The 13,249-nt window shown below is 27.1% G+C and overlaps 1 protein-coding gene across 2 annotated transcripts in view; it reads left to right on the forward strand.

Annotated features, from left to right (window-relative positions):
- Positions 1-2,874: 2,874 nt before the first annotated feature.
- LOC107439847 (cell adhesion molecule Dscam1) overlaps positions 2,875-13,249 on the forward strand; it is a 221,465-nt gene continuing 211,090 nt past the window's right edge. For both annotated transcript variants that reach the window (XM_043053190.2, XM_043053191.2), the window contains exon 1: positions 2,875-3,612. In XM_043053190.2, coding sequence (XP_042909124.1) covers positions 3,519-3,612 — 94 coding nt within the window. In that variant the 5' untranslated portion in view covers positions 2,875-3,518. The remainder of the gene's footprint in view (positions 3,613-13,249) is intronic.

Consider the following 13,249-nt stretch of genomic DNA (forward strand, 5'->3'; position numbering starts at 1 on the left):
ATATATATATATTTGTAATGGCTAGATAGATGACTCAGACAAATTTTACATGGAACCAATATTTGATTATATGGAATTATCCTCCAATCATGCTACACTTTAATTTGGTAAGCAATGTTTGCTGAAATGATAGATCTGAAATTATTCTTCCTGCCCAAACATATTTGGTAGAAGGCATGTTTTGATACGAAATTTCAAATGCAACATGCCTTCAAGAATCTTCATCATGGCCTCATCAAAATTTAACATGCATCCACATGCGACTATCAACATTTGATTGGAAATACATTGCGTTTCAAATATTTGCCCAATCATAGGTTGGATGTTGTTTGCTTCACAAATATATAATTAAAGCATTATTTGGAGTTAACTCGAACTCATTAACAATGAATGAGATTGATTTAAAATTTATGTATTAAATACGAATATTGCAGTTATTTGGTAACAAATGTAGCAATTACAGTGTGACATTTTCCAATCCATTGTGTTAATGGAGATTTACTGTAATTTGTAAACTCTAGCAGGATGCAAATTTAGAAGCTATACACTTTGAAAACAATGTTTGTATCAGATATTAGAAAAGTTCCAAATTACCTGTCCGCATAGTTTAGTCGCTCCAAAGATATCCGATATCTATGCAAATAGCAAAATAGGTTCATTGTATTTCAGTATTGGTGGCATAACAAAGTTATCTTTATTCACGAACTGGATATATTTAGTTTTGGTTAAATAATTTGCTTGAATAATTCGATAATAATTAAAGAAAAACAATAAAAACACAGTTGATCTGTTAATGAATTTCTAATGAATAATTAAATTGTTTTTGAAGTTTAAGTATGAATAGGGAAGTGATAAATCAGTACTTTTAAAACTCCATTAAAAACTTACTTTTTGTAATGTTTAATTGATATTTCTTGTTAAACGACACAATAAATGCATGTTTAAATTGTTATGTTATAAATTTTTCTGTTTAATCTTGACCTATAAAGTTGAAATATTGCTTGCTTCCTTTACACAGAAAAGTTTAGTTTTAAAATATTTAGCATTGCTTCCCTGTGGAATCTGGAAAAAAAATTTCCAAAAAGTTTCGTTTGTGATTTACATACTTACTGTTGTTATTATGTGCTACTTTTGTTATTATAAGTGCTAGAGTCAATGGTTATTAACAAACAAAAGTGAACTTTTGTTTTCTTCAGAATACAATATGTATGAGAATATAATATATTTTAAAAAAGAGTGGAATCATTAAAATTTATGTTGAATTACGTCATAAAGGTCAAACTATTATTATATTAAAAATTTGGAGTTGATCACTATAAATTTTTCAATTAATACATGACATCGTTGTAGGAACTTTTATTTTATTTTTCTGACAACTAAATTATCCCTAGTCATGAAAAAGATTAAATTGGACAGAATATAAAACTAAAAATTTAAAAAAAACCCAGATAAATGATAAAATTTTATAATTGTCATAAGAATTCCCTTACTTTTATTATGCACGTTAATTACAATAAATGTTAAGTTTGCATAAATATTTTTTCAGTTATTTTTTTAAATAATTTTGAAACTAGTTTAAATGAAAAAAATAAATTTATTTTAATTTATAACAATAGTTAAATCATTTTTGTACTTTTATTATATAAGAAATTAAACAGTTCTTAAAATAATATTAAATGCTTCAGGAAAAAAAATTAATACCACTGAAGATTTATGATGTAAAGCTATATCCAGGAAATGCTGATTAAAGATTTGAACTGAAATCTGTAAAATTCATTTAAATGTAACAATCCTTATTGAAGATGATCAACAATAACGTAATATTCCATGGGTGCGGATCCTTATTTTAAATTCCAAAATGCAATTTTAAGTGTTTTTAGACATTTTCCATATATTTTTTTTATTTATTTTATTTTGGGACAATTTTCAGCATCTGAGCTTCCTTGGACTCAGTTTCTCAACTTTCGATAAATATATTTCTAACTGATGTAATTTGAAATTCCAAGCTTAATAAGGAGATAATTTCTACAATTATTTTCTTCTTAAAGGAATTGTTGAAAATATTTAGATCATAGTTGATTGCAATACAGCAATGACTCAATTTGGAACTTTCGTCTAGGGGGACGATATATAAAAATATGACTTAAAATTAGAATATTTTCCTAAATTAATGTACTTCCTTATATGTCCTTTTCAAAAATAATGCTTTCGTTTACAGTTTTTCTCGTGACAAGATAATTTTCCTGTATCACATTGTCTTAAGAGATTTAAAATTACTCTTAACTTAAAGAAATACTTTAGATCTTAACGTTATCTAAATTCAATACATTGTGATCAATGCATTGTTTCGCAATACAATGCTACCACATGTGGGAAAGTTAACCTAAATTATGAATTTTGTTAGATAATAAAAAGAGACAAAAAATTATTTTAGATTTTAGGTTAAAGTAAATAAAATGGAACTGATTTAATAATTTCAAAGAAAATTTTTAAACACAGTACCAATAAATATATTTTTAAAAACATTTCATAACTTAAACTAATATCTAAAAAAGTATACTCAAATAGTCGTAAAATTTGTTAAAATTTAAAATCAATTCTAATATTTTACAATATCTGCGTACCTGTATTTAAAGATATATTTTATTAAAAGATATTCTTTAAAGGAATAGAACATTTGAAAAATCAATTAATTCTTAACCAACCTTAATGAAACCAATTAATCTTTATAAAATCGATAAAATATCGATACCAATACATTCAAAACTGTTCAAACAGTCTTTTCAGCATCTTTAAAAAGTATCGAGAAATGCATCTCAACCTTTGGCGCTCCTGTTGTTCCTCCCAATGATGCTTTCAGCTACAACAGCGCTCACTCTCTCACATGTTTCCCGTCCTTCTCACCGGCATTTAGGATTCTTGCTTCATCCTGGAAAGACGGTCTGTTTCCAGGATCCGGGAAATTTCAGGAGTGGTGTGCCTCGTTATAGTTTCCAAACTTCGGAACTTTTGGAGAAACTTGCTTTCCTCTTTATTGATCTCAACTACTTTTTTTTTATTCTCTAAATATATTGGGCGGTTGGTTCTCTACCGTGAGATGTAATTACTGAAAGAGAAAAGAATGTTTTCTTAACTTCGATTTCATTTGGAAGAATGGGTGAAAGTAAATTTTTAATCACGTAGAAACAGGAGTAAAAGTAACAGAAAAGTAATTTATCAGCTTCGTTTATCATTAGAGGGAAAGAAAACATTAGTGATAAAATGGAAATAAATCATTATTTAGGCAGTATAAAGGAGAAAGTAATTTATCTTCTATGTATAGATACCGATACTATCTGTGATTATTAAACGTTCGTCGCGTAATACATGAAATACAAGTGCTTAAGCACTGAACTGACAAACGGTATTGATAATATTCATTGTGAATAAAACATCATAATTCAAAATTTTTGGTATGCATTAATCAAACCAAAGGATACTATTCAACTTTATAAATTGATACTAACGTCTAAACGGATATGATTTTTATTCATGCAACAAGACTTTTTTCACAGCTGACATTAAATGTGTTAATTACATTATTCATCATCTTAATCAGCGTAACTCCAAAAGGTAAGCTACGTTTCTGTAACATGATTAATATAATTTTAGAAAATTCCATACATATTAATTCAGTCTTCCCCTTCAGGTGCTAAATAATTTTATTCATATTATGTTTTCCGACACTCTCTAAGATAGTGGTTTAACGATTAACTGTAATATTGTTACTTTGAACCATGAAATAGTGCAAACATATTGCACCATTAATAATATGTTAAATTAAACTACGCTTATGGTCAATTTGGATTAAGGTGTAGAGTAATGAAATTTACGAATTTCTTTATTATGGATCAACTAAGCACATCTTAAGGTCTAAAAAAATTTGAAAAATATAATGTTTCAACTTAGTCTGAAAGAGGCAAAACATTTGAGTGATATTCTGGTTCAACTTAACACATCTTAAGATCTCTGCAAACTTTGACGATATCATTATTCAACTTAGTAAATATTAAGGTCACAACAAATTGTAATGATATCGTTATTCAACTTTGCACGTCTGAAGGTCGCAACAAATTATAGCGATATATGATTCAACTTTGCACACCTTAAGATTGCAACAAATTTGAGCGATATATGATTCAACTTTGTAAGGTACTATGCTTGAGCCATTGAAAACTGAGTTTGTTCATGTTCTTAAAAGAGAAAGTGATAACTAAAAAATAGAGAAAAAAAATGTCTTACAAATTTTATCCAGGTTCGTAAATTAGGCTGTTTGCAGACCATTCCATACCAGTCATGGCTTAGGCACAAAATATTTTTGAATACTTATTTTTTATGTAAGAAAAACATTGCATTTCTTAAACACTTTCAATTGCAGTAACGTGTTCAAAATATCAAGCAGAGTATGCTTGAATCTTTAGAATCATTAGAAACATTGAATCAAGCAGAATCATTATTCACGATTTTAAGTTAAATTCATATATGTTTTTCTTATTTAATGAATAATACATTTTACTAATTTAAATATGGCAATTAATAATAAAACATGATATATAATAGAATTTTAACTACACATTTCAGAAACCAAAATTTTATCATATGTCCTTAATACCAATAGAATCATAAAATTATTGTTTATCATTGTTTTCCATTGTTTTTAACGAGAAAACGATGAGATGGTTTCATAGAAGAGTAAGCAATCAGTTTCTCAGAGCCCACTAGAGCTAAATACAGTAGCGATAAAGTAAATAAGTCTATGTTCTTTAAAACTATTTTTAAACTCCAATTGATATAGTAAACAGCTACGTAGTTATATTTTTCTTCTAACGATTACCTTTAATTTTTTGTCAAATTTGTTACCGGATACTTTAAAGAGGTGGTACATATACAGTTCAAATAAATGCAAGTACTTGAATCTGTCAATAGTGAGATGATTATAATTAGCTGAAAAATATTGTTTAAAAATAAACTTATTTAAAAAAATCAAAAAAATCAGATGTAATTAATACTATTAAATCTGATTGCAAATAAGTGATATATTCTACGCAATTTTTTTAAGGATTAGCATACATTTGTCATTTAAAAAAAAGTTTATTTTTATTTATTTTTTATTTTAAGATATGAATATTTTTATTTGTGTTTTATTTTTCCAAAATTATTAAAATAATTAAGAAGATGCTTTAGGAAACTTCGCTGTTCATTTTTTAAGTACTGTAATAACTACAGTACTACAATTGCAAAATCCGCTCCCGAAATGGACCAAATTTTATACGAAAACAAAAATCCACGTTTCTTATTTTTTACTGCATGGATTCCCATTTCAATTGACTGAGTTTGCCATCCTGCTATTTGAATTGGGGAACTGAAAAAAAACTACCCGAAACGGAAAAAAAATTTTATGCGAAAATAAAAATACACATTTTGACATTTTTTAATGCTTTGCTGCATTGATTTCCATTTCTAGTGATTGTGTTGCTTTCTTGCTATTTGAATTGCGTAACGGATAAAAACCAGTTGAGAAATATAAGTACTATTGCAACCAATTGTTCCCAAAATGGAACAAATTTAATACGAAAATAAAATTCCATATTTCCTTTATTTTACTACATTGATTCCCTTTTCTATGATTGTGCTGCCTTCTTGTTACTTTATTTGGGTAATTAACAAACACATCTTGAGAAATACAACTGTCTTATGTTTAGTTATCTCTTAAAGATAGACATTTCACAACAGAATTAATGGCAGAACAACGTGCATGATGAAAGACAATGAATTTGTAAAATGAATGAATATTGAAGGTTTGAAAATAGTATATTAAGTTACATTCGTTATAATACTCGTGGTTTTTTAAAAATGAACTTTCTTTTTTATGTAATTTAAGTAAGTATGTGTTTTGTGTGTTCAAAATCATTTTTCCTACTGTGTATTCCTTTGTTTTACCAGTGGTATTTTTTTCAGCTTAATGTTTAAAAAGCTTCCTTAGTCCCATAGAAGCGTTTGATATATAAATTCTTAATAAAAATATTTATAAAACATTATCAGCAATCATAAGAATTTGTGGAAATTGAAAAGAAAAGATACAGTTTTAATTTTCGATTTACCAAAGAAGTATCATATAGAGAAGAGATTTTATGCTTAAGCAATCCTCTATGCAATATCCAATTGTATTACGATTGAATAATTATTTTAGAGGGAAATGTTTTTTTTAAATATGCACGTTGTTCGTAAACAACCATAATAATAACACTTTGTAAAAACAAAAAAATACGATGAACTGTATAAAATGTTCATATCAAATGACGGTACAAAATACTGGCCCTTAGAAAAATCATCCTTTTACCGTAAAATCTATTTTTACAGTCGTATTTTTTAAATTATAATGATTCAGTTATTTTACGGTAACTGTTACTGATAAACACAGTATATCCAATTTTTTGATCCTTAACATGATCTGGCAAAAATGTATTTTGCTGTAAAAAGTACTGTGACCCTGAGATCCAGTACATTTTATGGTTATTTTATCCAGAAGTGTTATGGTTGCTCATAATTGATACATACTTTTTGCTTTTCCCATTTTCATAAAAATATTTTTATAGCTGACCTTAATTTTTCATAAGTTTATTTTAAAAAGACATTTTGAATGGTAAGATATTTTAAATAGTAAAGATTGCATCATAATCGAACATTTATTATTTTTAGTAATTGTTACATAAAATATTTTAATTCAGTATCAATGTTTGATCAAAGTAAATGCTGCTAACAAATTTATCTTTACACTAAAAACATATTTTTCATTTATTTTTTGCAAATTTTATCCCTTTGTATAAATATTTTTTCAGGGAAGAAATATGTTTCCGTGAAAATACTTCTTTAATCTGTAGATTAATAATAAGTGCAATATTTCACTGAAAACTAAGCAATTGACAAGTTTATCCTTACTTTCAGCAGTATGGTATTTTTTGACTGAATTCATCCTCTTAGTTTATTTATTATTCTAATTATCTATAATAGGAGTTTTTAAAAATTTTTGCATACTTTATAAAAAATTTCAAAAGCACCTCATATCATAAATGATCCGTAAATTGTTATTTCAATGCTAAAATTGTTTTCAATGGTAAGCAATAACAAAATTTAATAAAATGTTTTTACAACGGTGGAGTTCGTTTTAATAGTACTAATGAACTTGCTTCAATCTTTTTACAATTATAAACAAGCCACTAAGTACCACGAAAACTGTGTGTCATCATACTTTCCAATTTACTTTTCATATAGATTATAATTTCTTTCATCCGCGAAATAAATCTTTGTGATTTATGCATCTGAGAATCACAAACATCTCTTCATTTAAAAGGATCCCGAGGAAAAATGATTAATTCGAAAAATTCTCCTCTCCTGTTCCCAGGAGACAGCGAAGCTCCCGATAATGTATCCTTACGTCTCCAGTAATTTATGGCATAATTAGCTAAAAAGAATGAGTCTTTTTTTTAATTCAATGTTTGAATATAGTAATGATTTTTGGCATCTGAATCAGCCAAAAACATTTAAAGATTATGATTTAGGGAATTTTTTCTATTGTTTATTATTTTATTGTTACTTTATAGATAAAATACACTAACATCTCAATTCATGCATATTTACTGACAATGGATTAAGTAAAATGTACATTTTTGTATTATCCTCAGGGCATATTTTGCTAGCATTTTGTTTATTTTGATACTAAGTATCTATTTTCCCTAAATTTAAAAACATTAGTCACCATCGAAAATATCTTTTTAAAGAATTCAGAGAATTTTTTAAATGAGTTTGAGTGGTTTTTTAATGTTTTAATTTAATCAATAAACAACTTACNAGTATTTTATCAGCGCTTTGTTGTATATAAAGGATTATTGGCGCATTATTGAAAAAGGACACAGCCAAGAAGAAAGCCAATGTCACAGATATCTCGCATGTTAATATTTAAATAATTTAGCTCATAGCTTCAACACCAAAAAGACCGTGAGAAATTAATAAAACCTTGTATCTGAAACATTTTTGTGACTATAAAAATAAGGCAGTTAAAGGAATAAAAAGTTAAAAAATTTTAATGTTCGATTTAGTCGCGACATTGGAAAAATGAGTTATACATTTGTATTGAATTAAAAAGTTAGCCGTCACATTGCTTGTTAAGAAGAGGATAAAATTTTTATTTTTATTTTCATCAAATGTAATAAAAAATAAATAATGCTTTCAGTTGAATTAAAATTATATTAAGAATAAAAAAAAAATTTAAAAATAATTTGTCATGAAAAAAAAGGAAAAATGACTTACGTTGACTACCCTGACTTCCCAATAGTTTTATTGATGCTTTATAATTGTACATTTCATAAACATCATCATCTATTCCTCAAATATTAAAAGGCGTCACTGAATTTGAAAAAAGAAGGGTGATTTGAGCTTGGATAAATAAATTGTGATTTCTTAGGCTAAGAAAACCTAATAGATAGGCAGATTTTCAAGAACAGTCCTAGTGTGCTTGATTAGAGTGTAAGACATTTTTTTGATAAATTTTAGTTATCTGTACATTCCTACGGAGTTTTAGCGAGAAAAAAAATTCGTGAAAAACTCAGAATGTCTAAGAAGAGAATTGAATTTAAATAATTAAAATATTTGACACGTTCTTAACTTCCCATGTTCTTCGTTTCCTCCAAAAAAAAGCATAAGGATTTTTTAAAAGAGAAAATGAAAACAAAAATTAAGGAAAATATTTAAAAATAACTTTTAAAGATATTTAAATAAAAAGCCAGAAAACACAATAAGGAAAATATTTAATCCCGTCTTAAGCTCACGCGATCCCTAAAGAAGACATTCTCACATTTTATCAATATAGAGAAAGCATATTATATAAATACAATAATGTGAAGAATACCGGGAAAATAGAACAAATTAAGAAAAAAATTCTTTATTGTCTTCGTTAACAACTCTTTTCTTCTATTCCTTTTGTCTTTATTCATATACAATATATACATGAACTATATGAACTATTGAACTTAACTTGGAACCACCAATTTAGTGAATATATATTTAATATCGCGAACTCATTAAGTTATTTACAAACTTTATGTTTTTTGTATAGAGTGTTGTTTTAATAAATTATTACTTAATGCATTATAGTTAATAAACTATGCATATGTTGAATAAATTTTAAAAGATTTTTTTTGCTCTCTTTCTGAAAAAAAAAATTCAAAAATTCAGAATATTAATATCAGTAGCTTAAACTTAAATATTTTTTAAACGCTCTGCAATCTCATTAATGTGTTCTTAAGTTGAATCCCTATATCTGGAGAAACACTAGGTAATATGAGAATTTATCCCAATATGCCGGATTATTAATTTTATTAAAGCTCAGCAAATTTTGAACCTAATTACAATTCAACAAAATGTCTTGATTAGTTGCTTTGGAATTTATAACGGCATAAAGAGTAGGACGCGGACAAGAATATGACTAAATAAACATATAGGTGTTAAAAATTTAATAACATAATAAATGTATAAATATATTTTTAAACATTAAAATTCGAAAAAAAAAATATTTGAACAATGAACTATAGTAGGTTGTTTTTCAAAATTTAGTGAAAGAATGAACACGTATTTTATAAAATTATTTATAGAATAATTCACTGAATATTTAAGAAACTTTCCTCAATATTAAGAACACAAAATATGAGCTTATTTTCAAATTCCAACCTAAACTTTTTTTTAGAATGAATATTTCAATCCTTACATTATCAATAAAGAAAGCATAAATCAAAGTATGAAATTCCACTTATTTGAAAGCCTGAATTAAATATATTAAAAATAAAAAAAAATTACACTATACAATCAGTAAGCCACGGATTTTAAAATTGAATTGAAAAAAAATGCTTTATCCTAGTAGTTATGTGCCAAACTAAAAAATATAAATTTGTGGATTCTATTAGAAATTTCAAAAAAGGACTCATAATTTTTTTTTCAATTCTAGTTTCATGAAAACATTACATTATGGTAACTTATATGCTTTTCCCAAGGATACTAGTTTCATAGAAATTCCTAAAAATGTTTTCCTCAAAAATGGGCTTCTTAAATTTAATAAATGCAATGGATATGTTTACGATTGTGTGGGAACTGTACATGATTAATGTTTTATAAAACATTTCTTTTTTAAAAAAATCAATGTATCTTTTTAAAAAAGAAACAAAATAATAACTGAGTTGACTAGTTAACATCATAAATATCATTTTCAGAGCACCGAACATAAAGATAGGCAGCGCAGCGTTATTCTCAATTTTCTTGACTCAGCGAAAGGAAAAGCTTTTCTAATGTATTTTAAATTACAGGGAGTTCCTTGAAGTGCGAATAGTTTCTCAGCTCTAAATTACAGCTAAAATATTTTTTTTCTTGCTCAGTTTTTCTCCTTTTCTTACTTTTTGTCATAAAGCACAAAAGTACCTTTTATGTCAGGAAAATTGTTTTTTGCTCTTATAAATATCTTTTCCGGAATATACTTTTCGGGGGCAGAGCAGGTGTTTATTCAAAAATATTTTTATATATTTTGCCCTACTCTACTCAAAATAAAACGTCGAAAAACATTTCACACATTTTTTTTTAGAGATCTTAATTAATATGTAGCATTTTTTAACAATGTTCGGAGAAAGAGTATTTTTGGAGGGACGGAAGGAAATTAATACATCGGGTATTTTATAACTGGCGTAGATATTTTTATTTTTGATTGACGGACGTAATCCCTAGTTTTAGGTTTACGACTTCTAATGCCGGACTAAGTAGACTTGTAATGCTGAGCGCAATCCAGAAGACAAGTCAACTTCTGGCTCAAGTATTGAGATAAGTTTGCCATCGTGGAGGACTTTTTGATGAAACTGATGTATTTGTGTCTTTGCGTTACATGGAGAGGGAAACCACGAAAATTACTCATGGTTAACCTGGCGGCAAGAGACTATAACCTATGATCTATCTACCACTGGAGACATTTTACTGTTCTTTGGTCGGTGTGAGCCGGGAGGGGACTTCGTATCGACCAGCCCTCGATGGGATTCGAACCCGATTCACCTCATCGGAAGGCAAACGTTCTGACCCCTGATCCAGCTCCGCTTTATGCGCCTGATATTATCCATATCTCAATGAAATAGGTTCTACTTGCATAGCTAAAATTATGAGAAATTATACTTTATTTCCTGATAATTTGACGCAATGGCTTTTTTAAAGTCAGTACGATAATTAAATTTTTCAGAAAAGAAATAATAGATTAAATAAGATTTAGATAATATACTGAAAATGAGATTTAGAATAGATTATAGAATGATTTACATTAATTATTTTTTTGGTTTCTGACCCTCAAACGCCCGTCTAAATTCGTTACTACGTTGGCACGTTGGGTACATTTGCCCGACAGTGTGAAAGGGAAGAGAATTGAAATTACGTCATTGAAAATGAAATTATGTCATTGAATATAAATATGTGCATGAATTCTCTGACCATGCATGGTTATCTGCCCGGATGTGTTTTTAGTTTTCTTTTTTGAGTAGAAAACAATCACACTCATTGAAAAACAATCATATTGCATCAACCATTTGATACAAAAAGAAAGAGATATCAGTCACTATAAATTTTGCAAATTGCCACTTATCTAAATCTTTTTATTCGATCATTATAGTTAGTTTAGTCTATAACTTAACTTAAAACAACACAGTTTAAACTATTATAATTATTTTCCGTTCTCATTTATACACACGCTTAATGTTCCCGTCTGTTTTCTTACTTATTTTCCGAGTTTCGGTCGGTTTAAAACAGTTTTCGTGTTGTTATTTCCTTGTAGCTGTTCAAAGCCGTTTTTTTTCCTGAAACTGGCATTAAAGATCAGTTATTAATTAGTTTATTTAGTATAAATCGATTAATTTATTAAAGCCGAATTATTTAACATGAAAATAAAAATAAATAAGCGTTAGTTATGAAATTATGATCGAGTGTTAAGACAACAGACTCGCTTTGGTTCCAATCAGATGTCAGATTTATATTTACTAGCAATGAAAAATGTATTTTTGGTTTTTATATACGGTTCTCTATGATTTTTATTATAAGTTGTAGCTGAATGTTCTACTGTTAGAGATGTTCTATTTTTATAAAATGAAATTATGTCATTTTTTAAGATTAAGCGCATCCAACAGCGATTAAAGCTTAAAACTGTTTATTTTACGCAAAAAAACTAGATTGCTATATTGCTCGATATCACATATAAGATTTACTCAAATAAACCATTTTATTTATATTTATTATATTTTTAATGTTTTTAATAAATTAATTAATCAGATCAATTGTATTCATCATATCTGTTAGGATTTTGTACTTCTTTTTTTTTGTGCCTGGAAATTGCACCATCAATTAAATGAGTTGTCGAACAAGCAAACTCGTATGCCTCACGAGTTACAGTACCCGACTATTATTTTTCTGACTTAAAATAATTTATCAAGAATATAATCATATACTTGAATCTTAAATATATCTTTACTCATGGAATTTGTTTGCCTATGCTATTTGTTTGTTGTACGTGAGTTATATATTGTACTTTCAGCATAAAATTAAAATTTTGCATTTTTTTTAATTGTGCATGAAAAGATCTCTTATTTGCAAAAGTATTCTTTAAAATGTTTAAAATTTCCTTCAGTCTCTTCGGTTCTATTACTATAAAGTCCAGTTTCAATAAACAAAAAGTTATCTTGAGTTAAAATTCTTACTACAACCTTTGGCATGTGTCTAAGTAATTTGGATTCAACATAAAAGTAAACGGCTTTTTTACCTCCTTGTGAATATAAATCAAACTTTATTTTATTTTTTTCTCCTTTAACATTGTGCTCTTAATTTCGTAAAGAAATGTTTAATGATTTATTCGAAAAATGGTACGAAGAAAAACTAATTTATCAAAATATATTGTATTTTTTCTGAATCAGTTATTTAATATATTTTATTCTTTAACACAGATCCTTTTAATAATAGCTTAACTTTTAAAAGAAGGTATTAATAAATGTTTCAAAACAAAAGAAGAAATGAAGGTTTAAAAAAAGCAAAGAGTATTGAAAATGAAATAAAAAAATTTATTAATATTTCAAAGATTAACAACGCTAAGATAAGAAAATCTCGTCATCAGTAATACTTAAAAAAACTTTAATTATGTATGTATGTA

This window comes from Parasteatoda tepidariorum, chromosome 1 (genome assembly GCF_043381705.1).
Source record: "Parasteatoda tepidariorum isolate YZ-2023 chromosome 1, CAS_Ptep_4.0, whole genome shotgun sequence".
NCBI lineage: Eukaryota > Metazoa > Arthropoda > Arachnida > Araneae > Theridiidae > Parasteatoda > Parasteatoda tepidariorum.